Raw genomic sequence first — 23,206 nt, 5'->3', positions numbered from 1 at the left:
GCAAACCTGGTTTGCGTCAGAAGTGCCTGCCTGACAAGCTGCCTTTCACTGTGGGAATTCTGGGAGTTGAAGTCCAACCTTCTTCAAGCCACCGATATTGAGAGACATTGAATTGGGGATCGCATCTCACCCAACCAGCCAAGCTCTTGCTGTCCCAAATAATTATGTATGTGTATATCTCCAGTTCTCTGATACAAATTTCCTTTTTATTTCTGGATTTTAGGAATGATCGACTGTGGATTTGCATGGAATATTGTGGAGGAGGGTCCTTGCAGGAGATCTACCACAGTGAGTTTCTGCCTGTTGGAAGACGGAAGGAAGTATTGTTTGCTGTCCTTTTAGGTTCCCTTTCTAAGTGGATTATACACATTATAGTAAGAGATGGTGGAGATGGCGTGGCAGCTTACATTCCTGGGATCAGCCTACATTCCAGCATAATTTGCAGGAGGCAACCAGGGGTGTGATTCAAATTTCTTAACAACCAATTCTGTGGGTGTGGCTTGGTGGTCATGTGACTGGATGGGCATGGCTTGTATGTAAATATTATAAATATTTATATAAACATTGATTTGTTTTTAATAAAAAAGAGCAACTTTTACCCCAAAGCAGGCAAAGCAGGCAGGCAGATTGAGTTGCCCACAGAATCTCAGATTCACTTAGAGATCTATCTATCTGCAATCGGCTACCTGAGTCTGCACTGAAAAGCTTCAGTCCTAAGGAAGGTTCGGCTCTGCTTTTAGATTAGCTAGAAAGCAAGAAATCCAAGGACTTCTGAAGGCAAGCTGATTAATTGTTCTCACTGTTAGGGAATTTTTCCTTAATTCCAGGTTGCTCCTCTCCTGAATTAGTTTCCATCCATTGTTTCTCTGGTGTTCTGGAGAATAATTTGACCCCCTCCTCCTTGTGGCAGCCCCTCAAATACTGGAAGACTGCTAACCTATCTTCCCCTAGTCCTTCTTTTCTCTAGACTGGCCAAACCCAATTCCTGCAACTGTTCTTCTCATGTTTTATGCTCCAGGCCTTTAATCATCTTAGTTTGCTCTTCCTTGCACTTTTTCCAAAGTCTCAACATCTTTTTTTGTAATGTGGGGACCGAAACTGGATGCAGGATTCTATAGACGTGATATGTCCAGGTAGCCTCTGAGAATTGGGACCACAACTGAAAGAAAAGAAAAAATTGCAAATGGGAGATTAAATCCTTTGGCTTGGCCATCTATTTCCCTTTCTCCCTCCCCCCCCCCCACCCACCCACACACACAACTCACAGAAACAAACCTGTTGATGATCCAGCCTTGGCTACTTCCCTTTTGGAAAATTTGACTTCCCTTTTTTGCTCTCATGTGCCTTGGGTGCCAGGAGAGGGTTCAATTTGCAGCTGGGGGGAAAAGTTAGAAAAGGAAGTGATGGCTGCGTGATGGAGAGCGAAACAGTTTTTGACCCCATGTAGAATTTAGACCAAAGGGCCAGTTTGACTGCTCCGTATTAAAGGGATTAAAGTGGATTAAAGGTGATTAATATGGGCCCTCCCTCTATGAATTAATGCCCCCTTTGTTTCCATGGGGGGAAGTTTAGGGAAAATTCTTTGGAAAACTCAACAAAATGTTATCATGTGCAATTTAATCCCAACAAAATGGAAAGTTGCAAATTTGCTTTTGGTGGATTCCACCCTTGCAGGATTTGGGGCGGTGAGTGGCCAGCAGATGCTGAAACTCAAGATTAATAGTTATTAATAAAGGGGTGAAATTAGGATCACATGAAGTGTTGGTACCACTTTATAATGCCTTGGTAAGGCCACACTTGGAGTACTGTATCCAGTTTGGCTCCCCCAGGGGTGGGATTCAAATGTTTAACAAGTGGTTCTGTGGGCGTGGCTTAGTTGGGGAGTGTGGCTTGGTGGTCATGTGACTGGATGGACGTGGCTTGGTGGTCATGTTATTGGATGGGCGTGGCCAACTCAACATCACTCACATCGAGGCACGCATCCCCTCGCCTAGCCTCTCGTGACTGTGGGGATGCTACAACAGTCGTAAGTGTGAAAAATGGTCATAAGTCACTTTTTTCAGTGCCATTGTAACTTGGAATGGTCACTCCACACAAGCAAAGTACCAGCAAAGGAGGGGAAAAAAACTCCAGAGAGGTTCCAGAGACAGGAAGTCTAGTCCTACCACGAATGTACTAAGGGTTAACAGAGAGGTAGTTTCTGTAAGCAACACCAGAATGTTTCCTTCCTGCCTTCCTTACAGGATTAGCCCAGTAATTTCTTATAACAACCGGTTCTCCGAACTGCTTAGAATGTTAACAACCGGTTCTAGCGAATAGGTGTGAACTGGTAGAATCCCACCCCTGTGCTCACCCCAATATAAAAAAGATATTGAGATTCTGGAAAAAATGCAGAGAAGAACAACAAAGATGATTAGGGGACTGAAGGCTAAAACATACAAAGAACTCTTGCAGGAATTGGATATGTCTACTCTAGTTTAATGCAAAGAAGGACTAAGAGTCTTAAAACATTTGAGGGGCTCCTATAAAGATGAGGGGGTTAAACTTTTTTCCAAAGTACTGAAAGCCAAGACAAGAAGCAACTGATGGAAACTAATCAAGGAGAGAAGCAACCTAGAACTGAGGAGAACTTTCCTAATGAATGGTGAGAGCAATTAATATAGAATAACTTTCCACCAGAAGTTGTGGGTGCTCCATCACCAGAGGCTTTCAAAAAGAGACTGGACAACCATTTGTCTGAAATGGTGTAGGGGTCTCCTGCTTGAGCAGGGGGTTGGACTAGAAGACCTCCAAGGTCTCTTCCATCTCTGTTCTTCTAAGTTTTGATGACCCAAAGGGGGCATGGCACAAAGGCAACCCAGTCAGATAATCAATAAGAGTCCCTTTATTAGCTCCAACTTTGCCCCCAAGGTCCTGGTTACCTTCTGGCTGGAGAAAAACTCTCCCAGGAACAGCCTTTGGCTGCAGGAAATCAAGGCCAAAACGTGGTCAACAAAAACTGTAACTAAAAGTCCAATCAAGGCAAATGAGGTAATTAGTTCGGCAGGGCAGAGCAAGAATTCCAGACGTGAAGGAACGGCAGTAATTAAACACAGTTGGAAGATGCCAGGAACATAAATAAGCAAAGTCAACACAAGATAAACTCACGTTTGCTCTCCCAGAAGCTGCCACACTCAGCTTGCTTCTCTTTTAAAGTCCCTTCCCAGCTGTGGCTAATGAAGGGAATCAGTGCCCTTTCCTCCCCCATAAACCATGCAACCCATGTTGCTCCCTTCTCCGTTCCTCCCTGCGTACCCTAGGATGGAGAGGAGGGTGGGCCTGGGTCTTCCTCTGAACTCCCTCTCCCTTGTTCTACCTCTTCCCTGCTCTGCCCCGCCGGACTTCGCTCTTCTCCAGTTTCCTCCACAGCCAATGATACTCCCACTCCCTGTCAGCTGTTTGTCTTCCGCCTCAGATTCAGACTCCGACAGGGGCATGACATAAGTTCTGTGTGCTAAGATAATTCAGTTTTCTCTTTTTTTCAGGTACTGGGCCTCTATCTGAAAAACAGATTGCCTATGTCTGCAGAGAAACCCTCCAGGTAAGTGTACAGGTGATGGGGGTCACTCTTCCTGCCGGGAAAAGCAAAATATAGTGGGTTCCAGGACTGATATACAGGCAGTAATCCTTGCCTTACGAGCATTTGTTTCGGGATTGAAGTTACAACAGCATTGAAAAAAGTGACTTATGGCCATTTTTCACAGTTACGACCGTTTGCAACATCCCCACGGTCACATGATCAAAATTTGGCCGTTTGGCGGCCGTTTCATATTTGTGATTATTTCTGTGTCCTGGGATCACATGATCCCCTTTTGTGACCTTCTCACAAACAGAGTCATTGTGGAAGCCGGGCTTCACTTAACAGCCCTTGACGCTAACTTAACAACTGCGGTGGATTCACTTCACCAATATGGCAGGCAAGATCATAAAACGGGGCTCTCCTCATTTAACAACTGCCTTGCTCAGCAACAGAAATATAGGGCTCCCTTGTGGTCGTAAGTCGAGCACTACCTATAATTCCACTATAATGATAATTTGCTGGGCAGTCATTTGGAAATGGTTTTCCACCCCTTCTATACATGCTGGCTGGGGAATTCTGGGAGTTGAAGTCCACAAGAATTAAACTTGCCAAGCTTAAAGATTTCTGGTTTGGAAAAAATATATAAACGGAGAGAAACGTGATACAAATAGTTCCTACTTACGACCATTTTTTTAGTGTTGACTGAAGTTGCAACGGCACTGAAAAAAGGGACTTATGTCTGGTCCTCAAACTTACGACCATTGAAGCATTCCCCACAGTCAAGTTTTCAAAATTCAGACACTCAGCAACTGATGCATATTTATGACGGTTGCAGTGTCCCAGGGTCCACTTTTGCGACCTTCTGACCAACAAACTCAATGGGGGAGCCAAGATTCACTTAACAACCATGTTACTAACTTAACAACTGCAGTGATTGATTTAACAAGTGTGGCAAAAAATGTGGAAAAACCCACTGAACAGGTATCTCACTTAGCAAGAGAAAGTTTGGGCTCCATTGTGGTCATAAGTTGAGGACTATATGTAGAATTTTTTTTCTTTTGTTTGAATCTTACAGTAGTTTTATTTGTCTTGTGGTAAAGAGAGAAATATATATATATATATCTGTTTCTCCATGCCATAAATAATTCTACCAACTTCAGTTTATCTCTCCTTTTTTTCCTCCTTCCTCTGACCTAAATCCTTCCGGATATAGAATTGCTCTGGGCTCCTAAATTATTTTGATTCCTCCTTAGGATTTTTCTCTTCTCATTTTATCACCTCAGCAAGTTTCTTTTCTTTTGAGCTGCACTAAACGAAATACGACATAACATAGATTGTGTGACTGCAGTGCAGATGACTGTAAAAGCAAAATATAGGGCAGTGTTTTCCAACCTTGACAAACTTAGAATGGGTGGGCTTCAACTCCCATAATTCCCCAGTCAGCCTGCTTTAAGATTGGTAGAATTCAACTCCCCAAATTCCCCAGTCAGAGTGTTTTAAGAACGGTGGACTTCAACTCCCAGAATTCCCCAGTCAACAGGCTTTAAGATGAGTTCAACTCCCATGCTGGCTGGGGAATTCTGGGAGTTGAAGTTCATCCCTCTTCAAGTGGAAAAGGTTGAGAAACAAGTGTGTTTAACCAATCAGGGCTCATCCCACAAATCCTGGGTTAATCCATGATGCAAATCTGGTTTGAGTCAGAGTGCTTGCCTGACAAGCTGTCGGAATTGTCGCCTTTTGTTTCCCTTTTAGGGGCTTCACCACTTGCACACCAAAGGGAAAATGCACAGAGACATTAAGGTGAGACAGATTCAATTTTGTCCCTTTTAATCTCGCTTTTTAAAGCACTTTGGGAGCTCCAGGTGGGAGAAGGGAGGAAGAGAGTTTCTCCAAAATGGCCACCAGTCCTTCTGAGCCTCTTTTTCTCTCTCTGATTCAGGGGGCCAATATCCTGCTGACGACCAACGGCGACGTCAAACTGGGTTAGTTCCTCTTCCGATATTCCCTTCCTGCTCGGCATCTCGGTTTGTCTGCAGAGCAGGTCAACCCCCCCCCGCAGATGGTGGGCGGGGCCTTGCAGTTGAAACCCCGCCCCTTTTAGCATGCATTGTTTGTTAAAAGGGGGTGGGGCTTCCGCTGCATGACCAACAGCCACCATCTTGGATTTTTTGACGCACCTTCACCCCCCCCCCACACACACACAACGGAGACTTCTGGGTTTGAGGTATCCTGGCTGGGATTGATCGTTGAGCCTGCCCAGGAAGTCCTCGACTTAACATCCCCTTTTTAGTGACCATTCAAAGTTACAACCCCACTGAAAAAAGGCACGTTAAGACTTTAAAGTGTGTTACGACTGGGTCAGCATCCTCATAGTCACGTGATCAGAATTGAGGCACTTGGCAACTGACTGGTACTTATGACGGTTGCAGCGTTCCACGGTCCCTTTTTGCTCCTGCCCCCATTGCTCTCTGGGGGGAGAGAGTGCATAGAGCAGTCTAAGAACAGAGCCTAGAATAGAATAGAAAAGAAAGTGAAATAAGAATTATTAGAATTAGAATAATGAGAATCAGAATAATGAGAACTAGAATAATGAGAACTAGAATAATGAGAATCAGAACAATGAGAATTAGAATCTATATATATAAAAGCTAAATACCCCTCATGCATCATCACAAAATCTCCAGAACCGTAAAGCCTACAAACTTGAAAATTGGCATGTAGGTTCCTCTTGGCTTCTAGGTGCTCACTAAGAAAGGATTTTTTGAAATGACCATCAGAGCATTTAGAGTATTTCCTATATTATTATTATTATTAACGCACTCTGATGTTAAGGAGTTCTACTCCCCGTCCCCACCTGAAAAGAAATCTGTGCCAAAGGCAAAACACTCGCAGAGGAGAGGAATTTCAGACTCACAGCATCAAGCAGCTTCAGTACAGAACAGTTGAGCTAAGCCACGCCCAGGCTCCTTTCTATCTCCTTCTTGCTCACACAGCAAATACTGTTTCAGTTTCCAAACAGCCTTCAACTTTCTCACACACTGACAGGACGCTAGCCAGATGAATGCCGATGGATGCTGGTAGGCAGAGGCAGAATTTTTATTTCCTTATTTTCCTCCCCAAAAACTAAGCCCAACCACATAGTTTCGTAGCGAAGCACAGGTATCCAGCTAGTTAGAATTAAAAAATAGAATTAAAAATAGAATTAGAATAAGAATAGAATTAGAATAGAATGGAAGAGAATTGGAATAGAATAGAATTATAATAGGAATAAGAATTGGAATGGAATGGAACAGACATTGAAGTTGAACTACAATTCCTATCCTTTGTATACCTACACCAGCCATTCCAGTTGGCCCAGTTGAAACTCCCTTTGATGTTGTTCCTCCTTCTCTCTCCTCCACAGCGGACTTTGGGGTCTCGGCAGAATTAACCGCTTCGGTGGCCAAGCGAAAATCGTTCATCGGAACGCCCTATTGGTAAAACCCGTGTGTTTGCTCTGCTTCTTTGCAATCTGCCTCCCGCACCGCTATCGCGAGGTCGGTGCTCTGTGTGTGTGTCCTGCGGCAGAATGAGCAAGTCTTAACTTGGTGGTCCTGCAAAACCTTCCCGTGAAAATTCAGTCACCAGGCGAAACCGTGAAACGTGAATGAATTTGATTCATTCATCCAGAGTGGAGCCTTCTGTTAAAAAAGGAAGTGAGAGAGAGGGAAAATTTGCATTGGGAAAGGGAGCAAAGGGAATTTGGACCACAGAGGTTGAGAGAGAGAGATAAAAAGATTATTTGTTAGCCTTCAAACTCGGTTGCTGGCTTTATGGATTAGGCCTCTTCACGGCAAAGGTACAACATGTTGTCATGTTGCATGAAATCTGGAAGCTTTCAAGAAGAGACTAGAGTTGCCATCTGTCAGAAATGGTGTAGGGTCTCCTGCTTGGGCGGGGGGCTGGACTAGATGACCTACAAGGTCCCTTCCAACTCTCATTATTCTGTTAAATCCACTCTTGGAAGTTGTTGCCTTTGCTGATTTATCACAACAAAGAATGAGTGTTCTTGGGGTGGCTGGGAAAGTTAATATTAAGAAAGGAACAAGACAAGGATGCCCTCTGTCATCATTGTAATTTATACTGACATTAGAAATATTAGGAAAGATAAGGAAATAAAGGGTATGGAGATAAAAGAAAAAGGAAGAGTATAAATTACAGGCATTTGCAAATTATTTTGTTTTTATATTAGAAGAACCACTAGAAACAGGACCTAAACTGACAAAAAGGATAGAAGAATATGGAGAAGTTACGGGACTGAAAATAAACAAGGGAGAAAAATTAAATCTTAATGAAAAATGTCACAGAAAAGCAAAAAATAGAATAGACAGACTAGCTATTCACTTTCTATAAAGAAAGTGAAATATCTGGGGATTCAGTTCACAGCAAGATGTGGGATGATTAAAGAAGATAACTATTATAAATTAAAACAACGGAACAAAATAGACCTGGAAAAATCTGCAACTATCATTAATAGGGAGAATAGCAACAATTAAAATGAATATATTACCAAGAGCTCTTGGAAGTTGTTGCCTTTGCTGATTTATCACCACAAAGAAAGAGGGTTTTTGGAGTGGCTTCCTCGTCTTATCTTGCATTCTGTCTGATTCTCCAGGATGGCGCCAGAGGTGGCCGCGGTGGAGAAGAAAGGCGGCTACAACCAGCTGTGCGACATCTGGGCCCTGGGCATCACCGCTATTGAACTGGCAGAGCTGCAGCCCCCTCTCTTCGACCTGCACCCCATGAGGTAAGGAAGCTGGATGAGAGAAAGTTTGCAGAGATCGGGGTAGACTGAGCTGGATGTAGAGGTTAGCATGGATTTAGATTTGCAAGCATAGCAATTTTCAAATAGGTGGACTTCAACTCCCAGAATTCACCAGCCAGCATGGTTTAAGATGGGTGGACCTCAACACCCAACATTCCCTAGCCAGCGTTCTTTAAGGTGGGTGGACTTCAACTCCCAGAATTCCCTGGCAAGGATGCTTTAAGACGGGTGGACTACAGCTCCCAGCATTTCCTAGGCAGCATGCTGGCTAGGGAATTCTGGGAGTTGAAGTCCACATATCTGAAAGTTGGTGAGGCTAGGAAACATTGAATTACAATATCCATCTGTATTTCAGGGTCCTTAGGGGGAAAAACAGTGGAAAAATGAGGGGTATCTGTTCATTTTAACTTCTCCTTTGATTTCTTTATTATTTCTTCATTTTTTAAAATTAAAATTATATGGTCACCCATCTAAAATACATAACTCTAGATCTCACACAAGTAAAAACAGAATTTAAAAATTATAAATACGTTTCATCAGGAGTCTCACTAAACCTTACTTTGTGAGTTGTTTTGATCTTGGCTTCCTGATTAAATTCCTAATTAAAATTGGTCATAGCCTTGATTTCCCTTCTTATCTTTAATGCAAGCGCTACCTTTTCAGTCTCTCTGATTAAAAAAACCCAACAACAATAAAACAAGCCACCTTGGTAGGTGTGTATTTCCTAAATCCTAATTACAGCTTCAAAAATCCTAGAATTCTTTGGCGTTGGCTTGGGTGACAGATGCAAAAACACTCATAATTTTGCTCCCGTCATTGAAAGATCAGCATATCAATTTGGCTCCTTGGGAGAGGCAGGATTAAATCCACCCACAATAGCAAAGCCACACAAAAAAATGCCACTGGTTTGGCCTTTCTAGAAAAACCAGCTTCCCAACATCTCGATGTCCGTGTTTGTGTAATATTTGACCGTCCTTCATAGCCGCTCCCTGCTCAAGGATCAGATAAACAGATAATCAGAGTTGGACGGGACCTTATAGGTCATCTAGTCCAACCTCTGCCCAAGCAGGAGACCCTACACCATTTCTGACAAATGGCAGTCCAATCTCTTCTTGAAGGTCTCAAGTGATGAAGCTCCCACAACTTCCGAGGGCAACTTCCATCGCTTGATTGTTCTCACTGTCAGAAAGTTTCTTCTTATTTCCAGGTTAAATCTCTCCTTCTTCAGTTTCCATCCATTATTCCTTGTCATCAAATCCCCAAATTTGTCCGCAAAAATGCTGGCCCTGAGATCCTGGCCCTCTGACACCTTCCCAAGAGTTGGGACTCCAGCTCCCATCAGCCTCAGCCACTGTTCAATACAGGTAGTCCTCAGTTTACAATTTAGTTGTCAGGATTCCGGCACTTAACTCCATTTAAATCATGAGCCTCAAGCCAAACTTCCAAAGCTTCAAAAAGATTTATTGGGAGTTAGAAGGTGCAGCATTGCCTGGGTGTATCGTAATTCATATTCTCCAATGGGACACATCCATAGCACAGAGTCACCCATCATACTCTCCGGTTAGAATTTCGCACGGCAGAAACTTCAGTCACCTAGTTACTATCTCTGAAAACATTTATGGAATGCAGTTTCGGTTTTGCAAGCTGCCTCATTGCTCCGCCTCCCTTTCTGTTGGCATCTCTAAAAAGACCAGAGAAATATTTTATGATTGCCGTTAGTGACCTTTTAAAGTTATAAATGACTTATTACCATTTTTCAAACTCACAACCCTTGTAGTACCCCATGGGCATGTGATTAAAATTTGGATGGCAACTGTTTCATATTTATGACGGTCACAGTGTCCCCGGACAGGGGGTCATGTGATCCCCTTTTGCAACCTTCTGACAAAGCCAAGTCCATGGGGAAGCCAGGTTCACTTAACGACCGTGTGACTAACTTAACGCCTGCAGGGGTTCGCTTAACAACGACGGCAAGAAAAGTAGAAAACGGGGCAAAAGTTACATAGCTGTCTCACTTAGCAACGGAAATTTGGGGCTCGGTTGTGATCGTAAGTGGAGGACTCCTTGTAATTGGAGGTTTGAATAAGACAAAGGAAAAGAAAGCAATTAAGCATTTTTTCTGAATGGTCCTTTCATTTCGGCGGAATGTTTGAGCATTCCATGACATCACCATGAATCAGCCAATGGGAGAGAAGACATTTTGTAGAGAAGGGATTCCTGTTTCTTTAAAACATGGGTCTCTCAACTTTGCAACTTTAAGACTTGTGGACTACAACTCCCAGAATTCCTCACTCAACCAAGCTTGGCAACCTTAAGACTTGTGGACTTCAACTCCCAGAATTCTCCAGCCAGCATGCTTTAAGATGTGTAGACTACAAATCCCAGCATTCCTAGCTGGTATGCTTAAATATGGATGGACTACAGCTCCCAGCATTTCCTAGGCAGCATGCTGGCTAGGGAATTCTGGGAGTTGAACTCCACATATCTGAAAGTTTGATGAGTCTAGGAAATATTGAATTACAATATCTACCAGTATTTCAGGATCCTTAGGGTAAAAAAACCTCCCAGAATTCCTCAGTGAAACCTAGCAACTTTCAGGCTCCCAGAATTCCTCAGCCAGCTACAGAGTTGAATTGAATTCTGGGAGTTGAAGTCCACAAGTCTTAAAAGTTGCCAAGTATGGACACTTCTCCTTTAAAACAAAGGAGAAAAAGAAAGTTAGTTCTAACTCTTGTTTTGTTTTGCTGTGCAGAGCTCTGATGTTGATGTCGAAGAGCAACTTCCAGCCCCCCAAGCTAAAAGATAAGGCGTGTTGGTGAGTGTGTGGGTGTGTAGGAGACACAATTCTTCTCCTGGGGCACTAGGATTTTTTCTCTTCATTTGCCTTCCTGTTTTATCCTTCCAGGTCTCCTGATTTTCACCACTTCCTCAAACTCTCCCTGACCAAAAATCCCAGAAAACGACCAGTGGCAGAAAAACTCTTGCAGGTGATGGCAGGTTGGGAGGTGGGCAAAACTTAACAACCACACCCCCAAATCCCCCTCCCCCAAATCAAAATTGTCTAGAAACAACTCAGGAAAGGAAAGGAATACCACATCGTCTCTACTGGGGATGCTGGAGACATTCGTGAGGGGCCTGTCGGGATTCCAGCAATCGCTCTAATTAAATCATGAGTCTCGAGCCAAACTTCAAAAAACTTCAAAGGATTCATTAGAGGCGACATACTGGCACTGTCCTGTGTGAAGCCAACTCTGGCAGACGTCACTTACAGTCCCCTGTGACCCCGTTTCTCCCCTGGGTGTGTCATAAATCACATTCTCCAATTGAGCACCTTCACAGGCTGGGTGTCATCAATCACATTCTCCAATTAAATATATTCCAGGGCAAAATCTCTGGTAGTTTAGCTACAATTTTTACAGATAAGAGTTGGAACATACTTCCTCTTTCAACTGCTCTTCCAGATTTCCTTCCTCCCCCTTTTTATTTTTATGGCAACTACTAAAACAGGCATAGGAATGTTTTGAGTTGACACGGCCATTTTGTTTTCCCAGAATACAGGTAGTCCTTGACTTACGACCAAAATTGAGTCTAAGTTTTATGTTCATAACCGAGACCAGCGTTAAGTTGACTTTAGCCCCATTTTATTTGCGAAGGGAAATAGTTGCAGTTGTTGAAGTTAGCCACAAGGTTGTTAAGTGAATCTTGGCTTCCCCATGGCTTGACAGGGAGTGTCACAAAAAGGGATCACACGATACCCCCCCCCCGGGGCCATCATAAGTGTGAGTCAGTTGCAGAGCAGCTGGATTTTGGTCGTGTGACCCTGGCGAGGCTCCAGCGGTCGTGTGAAAAATGGCCATAATTCACTTTTTTTTCCAGTGCCCTTTTCACTTTGGTCACTAAACGAACTGTTGTAATCAAAGGACTACCTGTACCCTGATGTAGTGTCACTCCAGGGGATTATGGGATATTTTACTGGGCTTCCTGTTTCCCCATTCCAGAGAGCTATCCTTCTTTGCTAGGTTCGTTCCTAAAGCAGCTTTAACGTATTATGGGATATTTTTGGGCTGGGGTGTCCATTTGCTGCAGGAAATCTTGGGGTCCTCTTTGGGAAACAAGCTCCCAATGAAAACTGGGAGGGTTTTTGGTCGGTGGTGGGATTCAATTTTTTTACTACCGGTTCTGTGGGCGTGGCTTGATGGGCGTGGCTTGTCCTGGTGGGCGTGGCTTGGTGGGCGTGGCAGGGGAAGGATACTGCAAAATCTCTCCCCACCCCACTAACCTGCTTTCCAGCTCCGTTCTCCTGTGCAGGGCAACCAAAGAAGACCCAGCCAATCAGCTGGGACGCAGGAGGCGGAGAATAGATGGGGGCGGGGCCAGTCCGAGACAGTATTCTCTGGTTCTCCGAACTACTCAAGATTTCTGCTACCGGTTCTTGAGAACCGGTCAGAACCAGCTGAATACCACCTCTGTTTTTGGTCCCTTCGGCTTATCCGTGTCTCTTCTCCCGTAGCATCCTTTCGTCTGCCAGCCTTTAGCTCGTGTTCTCGTCATTGAATTACTGGATAAAGCCACAAACCCTGAATTGGCTGCTACTGCCTTGGACGATGGGGATTTCGAGGTACGGTTGTCCAGTTGTGTTGGGGTAGGTGGGTGGTTGGATGGAGGAGGATGGAGAGTAAGTTAATCACTTTCAACTTCGCTCATATTTTCGGTTCTGCACTAGGCGAACCGGTTGTTAAATTATGTGAAGCCCGCCTCTGGTCGCCATGCACGAATAGGCGGCAATATAAATTCCATAAATAAGTAAGTAAGAAAGTAAATCTATATATATATATATAAAAGTGAAATACCACTCAGGCATTATCACAAAATCTCCAGAACTGTAAAGCCTACAAACTTGAAATTTGGCATGTAGGTTCCTCTTGGCTTCTAGGTGCTCGCTAAGAAAGGATTTTTCGAAATGATCATCAGAGCATTTAGAGTATTTCCTATATTATTATTAACACGCTCTGATGCTAAGGAGTAAAAAGATACATTCGTCAAGAATCATAAGTACAACACTTAATGATAGTCATAGGGTACAATAAGCAATCAATCAAGAGCATTAGTATTTCCTATATTATTATTATTCACACGCTCTGATGCTAAGGAGTTCTACTCCCACTCCCCACCTGAAAAGAAATCCCTTCCAAATGCAAAACACAAGCAGAGGAGAGGAGTTTGAATTTCAGTTTCAGATTCACAGCACCAAGCAGCTTTAGTAGAGAACAGTTGAGCTAAGCCATGCCCAGGCTCCTTACTGTCTCTTTTTTGCTCACACAGCAAATACTGTTTGAGTTTCCAAACAGCCCTCAACTTTCTCACACACTAGCCAGACGAATACCAATGGAAGCTGGGAGGCAGAGGCAGAATTCCCCCCCAAAAACTAAGTCCGATCACATAGTTTCATAGCAAAGCCCGGGTATCCAGCTAGTAAATGAATATTGGAAACAAAAAAAAATGTGACTTTTGCTCCCAATTCAGGCTTACGACGTTTTCCCTGATAAAATCTGCTCGAGTAAGCCACATGGGCCGGCAGAAGGCACCCTGTCGGAGATCCAGCGTAAGTATAGCCCGTATGTCAGAATGGCCTTCCGTGCGAATGTATGTTTGTATGCAAACACCTGCTTTGCTGAGCCAGTTTTCTAAAATGCGGGAGGCCCACTAGAGCGAGAAGATTATTTCGGGAAGAAATGAGGTATTGGTGTGCCTTGAAGCCCTGAAGTGGGATGGAGTTAAAGTCCTGGGCTTAGGCAAGAAAAACCAGATGTACAGGTGAAGGAGAGGCGGTACCTGGCTCAACAGTACAGATAAGTCCTCGACTTACAGCAGCTCCTTTAGTGACCATTCAAAATTACAGCGGCACCCCAAAAAACCTGATTTTTGATCATCACTGGAGGTTTTTAAGAAGACATTGGACAGTCATTTGTCTACAATGGTGTAGGGTCTCCTACTTCAGCAGGGGGTTGGACTAGAAGACCTCCAGGTTCCCTCCCAGCCCTATGGTTCCATAATGAAATGTAAAACTACATTTTTTTCCCCTAAAGAACTCAGCTCCATTGAGGGGCCTCCATGCACCCTCCCTTGTTGTCCATGGGGATTCTCAGTCCTCCAGGTCATTTTCGTCCCAAAGGTGTTTTTTTCAAGAGGCAACTGGACTTTGGGGTTGTTGGTTTTTTTTGAAGACGTTTCGCTTCTCATCCAAGAAGCTTCTTCAGCTCTGACTGGACTGTGGGGAACAGAAGGATTTATACCCCTTGCAGACAGCTGGTCGTTTGCGTTCTTTTAGAGAGCTGTTGAGGCCATTTGGAGGTTTATTTATGTCCTCAGATAAATCTGTGTCCTCAAGTGGGTCCTTCCGCACCCATTTGCACTACTCAGGTGACCCTGGGGACACAGACAAACCTCCAAGTGGCCTCAATGACCCTCAAAAAGGATGCAAATGACCAGCTGCCCGCAAGGAGTATAAATTCTTTCATTCCCCACCATCCAGTCAGAACTGAAGAAGCTTCTTGGATGAGAGGCAAAATGTCTTCAAAGAAAAACCAGAAAGTCCAGTGGCCTGTTGGAAAAAGCGGCTTTGGGACAACCTCGCTTGTCCTTAACTAATATCGGGGGATTGTGGTCCAAAATCAGCACAAAATGACCCACTTTTCTCACTTCTTGTTGCATTGCTTGCAAAGAAGCTTTAAAAATCGGGGATTTGGCCTTTCAAACCCTTGGAGTAGAATCTCATTTCTGCCTGTCTGGCTGATCTTTCAATTGTTCCTGTTTTCCAGTTAACCAGGTTAAATTCGGCCCTCCGCTAAGGAAAGAAACGGAGCCGTGGGGCAACTCAGTAAGTGGCATTCATAAAGTGTGTATTTGTGTCTGTGTTGACATGTTGTACAAATGTAACTTGTTTGGCTCGGTTTAACATTTGCATGAATCGAGCCATAGTCAGGCTGTAAACTGTGGTTTGCAGCTAAGAATATCAATCCTTTAAACTGGTGACGAAACAAACTGGGGTTTAGGGTTTTTCATGCACAGTGTAAGTTGGCTGTCCTCGACTTACAAAAGTTCATTTAGTGACTGTTCAAAGTTACAGTGGCACTGGAAATAATGACTTTTTCACACGAGCGTTGCAACATCACGTGATCAAAACTGAGACACTTGGCAACCGACTCATTTATGACGGTCGCAGTGTCCCGGGGTCATGTGATTTCCCCCTTTTGCGACCTTCTGACAAGCAAGAAGTCCATGGGGAAGCCAGATTCACTTAACAACCATGTCACTAACTTAACAACTGCAGTGGTTCACCTAACAGCTGTAGCAAGAAAGATGGGTCGCACTCACTTAACCACTGGTTCTCTTTACAAAAGAAATTTTGGGGTCATAAGTTAAGGACTGCCTGTACATTCCCACCCGTCCTGTTTTCTTGGGGGTCAGAATTGGGAAGTGAAGCAGCTCAGCCTCCAAGCTCCAGATGTGAGGGTGAAAAATAAAACTAGATCACTTTTATTCTGGCCCGTTTAATACGACCGTTTTTGTCTCTTTAGCAGACGGAAGAAGAGGAAGAGAATTGGATGGTGCTTGGAGATGGAGGGTAAGGAATTTAGGGGGGCAAAGATGTGGTCGGGGGGGAGTGGTGCGGTGGCCTTGAGGCGGAGCTCTCGTCTCACAATCAGGAGGCTGTGAGTTTGATCCTACCGAAGGTAGAGGCAGATATTACTCTCTCTGGACACAATGAGAATATATCTGCTGAATATGTAACTCCGTACTGGCAACAAGAAGGGCATCGGGCCAGTAAAACACTCTGCTAGCTCCATTCAATTGCCCAGACTCCACCCAGCAAGGGATTGTGGGGTCGTTAAAAGATGAAAGTTGTGGTCGGGGTGCTTTTCCTCACCTTCCCTATCCTGCCTGAGCCATTGACTTGCTTTATGACGGAGTGTGAAAACATTGGGAGCTAATTTCTGCCTCTTTGTCTGGACCAAAACTATTGTTTTAAGCATGCTGTGCAAACACAAACATGGAGTTTTATTAACCCAGGGTTTGGACAAGGCACTTGTTATATAGTGGGGCTTAATTTATGCTGGTGTGTTGCCCAGAACCCAGCCAATTGTGCTTTGGCCAATAAACTTTGATGGATGTCTGCGGAGATTTTCAGTCATCCAGTCATGGTTATCCCAAAGATGTTTTTTTTCCCTCCAAAAAAGTCAACTGGACTTTGTTTTTCCTTGAAAACGTTTCGCTTCTCATCCAAGGAGTCTCAATTGAAGAAGCTTCTTGGACGAATAACAGAGTTGGAAAGGACCTTGGAGGTCTTCTAGTCCAACCCCCTGCTCTGCAGGAAACTCTGGCATTTCAGACAAATTGTTGTCCAATCACTTCTTAAAAACTTCTAGTGATGGATTATTCATAACTTCTGGAGGCAGGTCATTTCACTGGTTTATTATTCTGACTGTCAGGAAATTTCTCCTTGTTTGTTTGTTTGTTATTTGTTTGTTTGTTTATTTTTGTCAATTGCTTACAAGATAATAGGTATAAGTATATACATAGTTATGAATACATGAAATGGGTACATATAAGAAACAATAAAAAGAAACAATAAAAAGAAACAATAGGACAGGGACGGTAGGCACGTTGGTGCGCTTATGCACGCTCCCTACAGACCTCTTAGGAAAGGGGTGAAGTCAATAGTAGACAGTCTAATGTTGAAGATTTTGGGGTTTGGGGAAGAAACCACAGAGTCAGGTAGAGTATTCCAGACATTGACCACTCGGTTGCTGAAGTCGTATTTCCTGCAGTCAAGTTTGGTGCACTTAACCTTGAGTTTGTATCTATTGTTTGCTCTTGTGTTGTTATGGTTGAAGCTGAAGTATTCATTTGCAGGTAGGACATTGCAGTGTATGATTTTATATACTATACTTAGAATCGGACCGAAGGCGGTATAATTCTAGGTTTTCTAGGTCTAGAATTTCAAGTCTGGTGGCATAAGGTATTCTGCAACGAGTAGAGGAGTGTAGAACTCTTCTCGTGAAATATTTCTGGACTTTCTCTGTATTAATATTAGATACGTAATGTGGGTTCCAGACTGATGAGCTATATTCAAGTATTGGTCTAGCAAATGTTTTGTATGCTCTAGTTAGTAGTGTGATATTACCAGAGGAAAAAACTATGCAGGATTAGGTTAACAACTCTTAATGCCTTTTTGGCTATGTAGTTCTAGGTTGCTTCTCTCCTTGATAAGTTTCCATCCATTACTTGCAAAGCACCTGCCTTCAGGTGCTTTGGAAAATAACTTGACCCCTCTTCTTTGTGGTAGTCCCTGAAATATTGGAAGACTGCTATTCTGTCCCCCCTAGTCCTTCTCTTCATAAAACTAGACATACCCAATTCCTGCAACCATTCTTCATATAATTTAGCCCCCAGCCCCTTATTCTTCTTGTTTGCTCTTCTCTGCACTCTTTCCAGAGTCTCAACATCTTTTTACACCACAGTGACCAAAACTGTGGCCTTACCAAGGTATTATTAAGTGGGTATTAACACTTCACGTGATCTTGATTCTATGTTAATACAGCCTAGAACTGTGTTGGCATTTCTGGCATTGCAGCACACAGCTGGCTCCTATTTATTGTCCAAATATCTTCAAGAAAACACAAACCCCAGTTGCCTTTTGAAAAAGCACCTCTGGAGTTCCATGATAGCACGGGCACAAAACTTTGGATACAGTATTGAATTAGATGAATGGGAGAAACTACGAACTAGAAATTATAAATTAACGAACTCCACTGCTTACAAAGAAAACTTGTGTAAAATGTTCTATCGTTGGCACTTGGCCCCAGCGAGATTGGCTAAGATGTACTCCCAACACGAGCCCAAAATGTTGGAATTGTGGACAAAAGGACGGTAACTTCTATCACATGTGGTGGCTATGCCCCAAGACCAGGAAATATTGGGTTAAAATAAAATAAAAAAAACTGGCTACAGGAGATTATCAAACACCAAACTGAACTCAAACCGGAATTCTTTTTACTAGGAATAATTATAATAAAAAGATTAAGAACATATATTACATATTTTGATGGCAGCCAGAATAGCTTTTGCACAATTATGGAAAGGAGCCAATATCCCCTCAGAAGACTTGATCATACAGAAGGTACTGAAATGTGCCGAAATGGATAAGCTCACATTGGAAATGAAAGGCAAGGAGGATTCTGAATATTATGCAATATGGGATAAATGGTATGAGTGGTTAAAAAAACAAATACAAAGAAGAAGAATTGTGGTAAATAAAGCAGGAGACCTTAGTAGATTGTTAATATGATTATAAATAAATGTATATAGGATGTATGTATTTGCCGATGCCAAAACGTTGTTAAGATTAGGATTGAGATTTGTATTTTTGAAAACTAATAAAGACAATTAAAAAGAAAAAGCACGTTTGGGGAAACCCTGTTGGAGCAAACTCTGGCTTGGTGTGATGTACAGACTGAGCAACTGATGGGTTACTATGTGCCATGTTTTTGCCTTCCCTAGGAGCCTCCTTCAGTCCGTCGAAGAAGCCCTGGAAGAGAGGTAAGAGGAGATGGGAGATTAATCTAGAAACTCGGGGACACTAGCCGAGTTTTCCCCAGACAGGCCAACATTAAACCTGGTGTGTTGTTTTCTATCCCCAATAAAACTCTTAAAAGGTGGTCTTGCCCAGTGCAGCCTAATTTGGAAGGGTCCTTTTGGAATCATCTTGATGGTAGCCTCAATGTGGCTCCCACCCAAACCAGATAATTTTCGATTTATGGCCACAATGGGGAACAGAATTTCTGTTGCTAATCAAGGCAGTTAAGGGAGCTGTGCCTGATTTTATGAGCATGCTCATGTTTGTTAGTGGAATCCCTGCAGCTGTTGAGTGAATCATTTGGTCGTTGAGCGAACCTGGCCTTCCCCGTTAACAGAAAAGAGTGGGAAGGGAGCCTGGAGGTCTTCTAGTCCAACCCCCTGCCCAAGCAAGAGACCTTATATCATTTCAGACAGGTGGCTGTCCAGTCTCTTCTTAAAAGCCTCCATTGTTGGACTATCCACAACTTCTGGGGGCAGGCCGTTCCACTGGCTAATTGCAAAACTCGCTTAACAGCTTAAATGTTGGGCTCAATTGTGTTCGTAAGGTGAGGAATAACTGTGTTTTCTTGGTAAAAATCATGTCCCAGGAGGATTTTTTTTTTTTTTTTGCTGCATATTCCAATGAGAGGGTTGACATCTTTGGATTTTTCCTCATTCTTTTATTCTGTTTCTTTTCATTTTTTAAATTGCTTTTTCTTCTTTAGGAGTCTAACCATCCGCCCAGCACGTCCTACAGAGCAGGTATGCATGAAACCGTCACCTCCTTTGGGTTCTGCAAATTATTGTGAGAATTCTATCATTCTATAATAATTCTATAATTCTATAAAATAATTCTGCAAACTATAGTGAAGTACTAGCACCACTCTATAAAGCCTTAGTAAGGCCACAGTAAGAGTACTGCATCCAATTTTGGACACCGCACTATAAAAAAAGAGACTCCGGAAAGAGGGCAGAGAAGAGCAACCAGGATGATGAGGGGACTGGAGACTAAAACATACAATGAACGGTTGCAGGAACCGGGCCTGGCTAGTCTAGGGAAGAGAAGGACCAGGGGAGACAGGAGAGCAGCCTTCCAGTATTGGAGGGGCTGCCCCAGAGAGGAGGAGGAAGGGGGCCAAGCTATTCTCCAAGGCAACTGAAGGCCAGACAAGGAATAATGGTGACTGAACAAGGAGAGATTCAACCTGGAAATAAGGAGGAATTTTCTGACAGTGAGAACAATCAACCCATGGAACAGAAGTTGCCTTCAGAAGTTGTGGGAGCTTCATCCCTGGAGGCTTTCAAGAAGAGACTGGAGTGCCATTGGTCAGAAATTGGTGTAGGGTCTCCTGCTTGGGCGGGGCAGGGGGGTGTTGGACTAGATGCCCTCCAAGGTCCCTTCTGTTAATCTGTTACCTATCTGTATCTATTCCGGTGTTTTTTCCACCCCCCCTGCAGACTCAGGAAGAGCAGCAGACAGGCGGACTTGGGGAAGACATTTCCGGCACGATCAAAAGGGGACCCTTTTGGGATTTTCTTAACCTGGAGCTCGCATACAAGGCTCCTTGGGAGCAGGACGGGGAGCGCTCGGATCTGGAGGGGCCCAGGGACCACACCGTCCCAGGTAAAGAGGTGTCTTTCACTTTGTATTTTGAGACCAAGTAACTCTCAAAGAACAGAATAAGAACAACAGAGGTGGAAGGGACCCTGTAGGTCATCTAGTCCGAAGCTGTTCCACTGGTTAACTGTCCCCCCTGTCAAGAAATTCCTCCTCAGTTCTAGGTTGCTTCTCTCCTTGATTAGTTTCTACCCGTTGCTTCTTCTCCTGCCTTCTGGTGCTTTGGAGAATAGCTTGACCCCTTCCTCTTCTTTGGGGCAGCCCCTGAGATACTGGAATGCTGCTATCGTGTCTCCCCTGGTCCTTCTTTTCATTAGACTAGACATACCCAGTTCCTGCAACCGTTCTTCACATGTTTTAGCCTCCAGTCCTCTATTCATCCTTGTTGCTCTTCTCTGCACTCTTTCTAGAGTCTCAACCTCTTTTTTTTACATCGTGGTGACCAAAACTGAATGCAGTATTCAAAGTGTGGTCTTAGCAAGGCTTTATAAAGTGGTACTAACACTTTGTGTGATCTTGATTCTATCCCTCTGTTTATGCAACCTAGAACTGTATTGGTTTTTGGGCAGCTGCTGCACACTGCTGGCTCATATTTAAATGGTTGTCCACTGTAAAAGGAGTGGACTTCAACTCCCAAGATTCCCCAGCCAATTTCCCCAGAATTCCTCTGGGAGTGGAAGTCCACAACTCTTAAAGTTGCCAAATTCGGACACCCCCCAATATCGAACTGAAGGATTGGGTGTGTGTGTGTGTGACATGGTAGGGGTCTCTCTAGACTTGAGGGGCTGTCACAGAGAAAAGGGGATTGGCTTATTCTCCAAAGCACCACAGGGCAGGACCAGAAATAATGGGTGGAAGAAGCTTGTGGAAGAGAATCCAAACTGCTTTCCTGCCAGTGATTTTGATATTTCTCTTTCGACAACAGGCAACACGGCCTTCGGTGAGACGTCAGATGCTCCTGTGACGGATTCTCCCAAACCTGCAGACTGCCTCCTTTCCACTGAATGGGCCACCATGAAGAAGAAGGAGGAAGCCACCGTAAGCGTGCTAAATCAAGATTGTTCAAACTCGGTTTGGCGGTTGGAGAAATTGGGTATGGCTAGTCTAATGAAAAGAAGGACCAAGGGTGACATGATACCAGTGTTCCAATATTTGAGGGGCTGCCACGAAGAAAGAGGGGGTCAACTTAGTTTCCAAAGCACCAGAAGGCAGGACAAGAAACAATGGATGGAAGCTAATCAAGGAGAGAAGCAGCGTAGAACAAAGGAGAAATTTCCTAATAGAACAATTAACCTGTGGAACAGCTTGCCACCAGAAGTTGTGGGTGCTGCTCCATCACTGGAGGTTTTTAAGAAGAGATTGGACAATATTTTGTCTGAAATGGTACAGGGTCTCCTGCTGGAGCAGGGTTGGACTAGAAGACCTCTAAGATCCCTTCCTCCAACTCTTACTATTCTGTATTCAATTCCTCCGGAATGGATGGAATTTTGTTTTATTTATTTGTCCAATTTTCAGTACTGTACATCACACTCTGGGTGGTATCCAATGAAAGCACAAAGTGATATAAAAGTTATAGATAAGACCAAGTTAAAAACCAGAGTAAAACCAAGTTAAAAGGAGCAATCGTGAGAGACTCGGGGTTGGAATAGATTTTGCGAGTGGTTACAAACAAAAGGGTAGAAGTTAGAGGAAGAAAAATGGTGAACGATCTTATCAGAAACAGAGATGGTATATAACTATAATTGTTATAAGTACTAAAAATAAAAATGAACTAAACACAAAGAATGGGAATTGTACTGTATGGGAACTATCATAGTATTATTAGAATTATTAAGTTATGTATTATATTATATTAGTAAATGGGACAATATTTTTTGATAGTATTATCGAGAGAGAGGGAGAGGGAGAGGGAGACTCGAGGGGGGGAAATATTCATACAGATACAGCCAGATACAGATTCTATCCCAAGATAGAATCCCAGGGGTATCTAATCTTGGTAACTGTAAGACCCATGGACGTCAACAAGGCCGGCTGGGGTATTTTGGGTTGCAAAAGGGGATCAAATGGCCCCGGGGCACTGCAACAGTCAAAAATATGAGCTGGTTACCAAGTGGCTGACTTTTGTGACCAAGGGAATGTGCAACAGTCGTAAGCATGAAAAATGGTCATTAAGTCACTTTTTTATTTCAGTGCCGTCGTGACTTTGAACAATCACTAAACGAATGTGCCAGGGCTCTGGCAGTTACCCCCATTTAAATCCCGAGTCTTGAGCCAAACTTCCAAAACTTCAAAAGGATTTATTGGGAGTTAACATGTCCGGCACTGCCTAGGTGGAGCCGACTCTGAGACATATAATTCATTGTCACCCTTGACCCTGGTTTTCCCTCTCCCCCTGGGTGTATCCTAATTCATATTCTCCAATGGGACACCTCCATAGCCAAGAATCATCAATCATGTTCTCCAGTTAGAATTTCGCCTGGCAGAAACTTCGGTCACCTAGTTACTATCTTTGAAAACATTTAAGGAATGCAGTTTCGGTTTGCAAGCTGCCACACTGCTCCCCCCACCCTTTCTGTTGGCAACTCTATAAAGACCATAGAAATATTTT

The 23,206-nt window shown here is 43.6% G+C and overlaps 1 protein-coding gene across 4 annotated transcripts in view; it reads left to right on the top strand.

The window, feature by feature from the left end:
• Positions 1 to 23,206, top strand: part of MAP4K2 (mitogen-activated protein kinase kinase kinase kinase 2) — a 55,065-nt gene that overhangs the window by 15,542 nt on the left and 16,317 nt on the right. The window contains exons 4-19 of one of the 4 annotated variants that reach the window (XM_087913769.1): positions 224 to 288; positions 3,525 to 3,580; positions 5,312 to 5,359; positions 5,499 to 5,541; positions 6,963 to 7,035; positions 8,214 to 8,345; positions 11,116 to 11,178; positions 11,269 to 11,350; positions 12,874 to 12,981; positions 13,887 to 13,965; positions 15,182 to 15,240; positions 15,941 to 15,987; positions 18,924 to 18,962; positions 19,706 to 19,742; positions 20,439 to 20,604; positions 21,521 to 21,636. In XM_087913769.1, coding sequence (XP_087769895.1) covers positions 224 to 288; positions 3,525 to 3,580; positions 5,312 to 5,359; positions 5,499 to 5,541; positions 6,963 to 7,035; positions 8,214 to 8,345; positions 11,116 to 11,178; positions 11,269 to 11,350; positions 12,874 to 12,981; positions 13,887 to 13,965; positions 15,182 to 15,240; positions 15,941 to 15,987; positions 18,924 to 18,962; positions 19,706 to 19,742; positions 20,439 to 20,604; positions 21,521 to 21,636 — 1,213 coding nt within the window. The remainder of the gene's footprint in view (positions 1 to 223; positions 289 to 3,524; positions 3,581 to 5,311; positions 5,360 to 5,498; positions 5,542 to 6,962; positions 7,036 to 8,213; positions 8,346 to 11,115; positions 11,179 to 11,268; positions 11,351 to 12,873; positions 12,982 to 13,886; positions 13,966 to 15,181; positions 15,241 to 15,940; positions 15,988 to 18,923; positions 18,963 to 19,705; positions 19,743 to 20,438; positions 20,605 to 21,520; positions 21,637 to 23,206) is intronic. The other 3 variants (XM_087913768.1, XM_087913767.1, XM_087913766.1) reach the window with 3 other exon arrangements.

This window comes from Pseudonaja textilis, chromosome 16 (genome assembly GCF_049901715.1).
Source record: "Pseudonaja textilis isolate UNSWEBS1 chromosome 16, rPseTex1.2, whole genome shotgun sequence".
Taxonomy (NCBI): Eukaryota; Metazoa; Chordata; class Lepidosauria; order Squamata; family Elapidae; genus Pseudonaja; species Pseudonaja textilis.
Note: the sequence above shows the minus strand (reverse complement) of the source record. Positions and strands in the feature narration are given on the sequence as shown.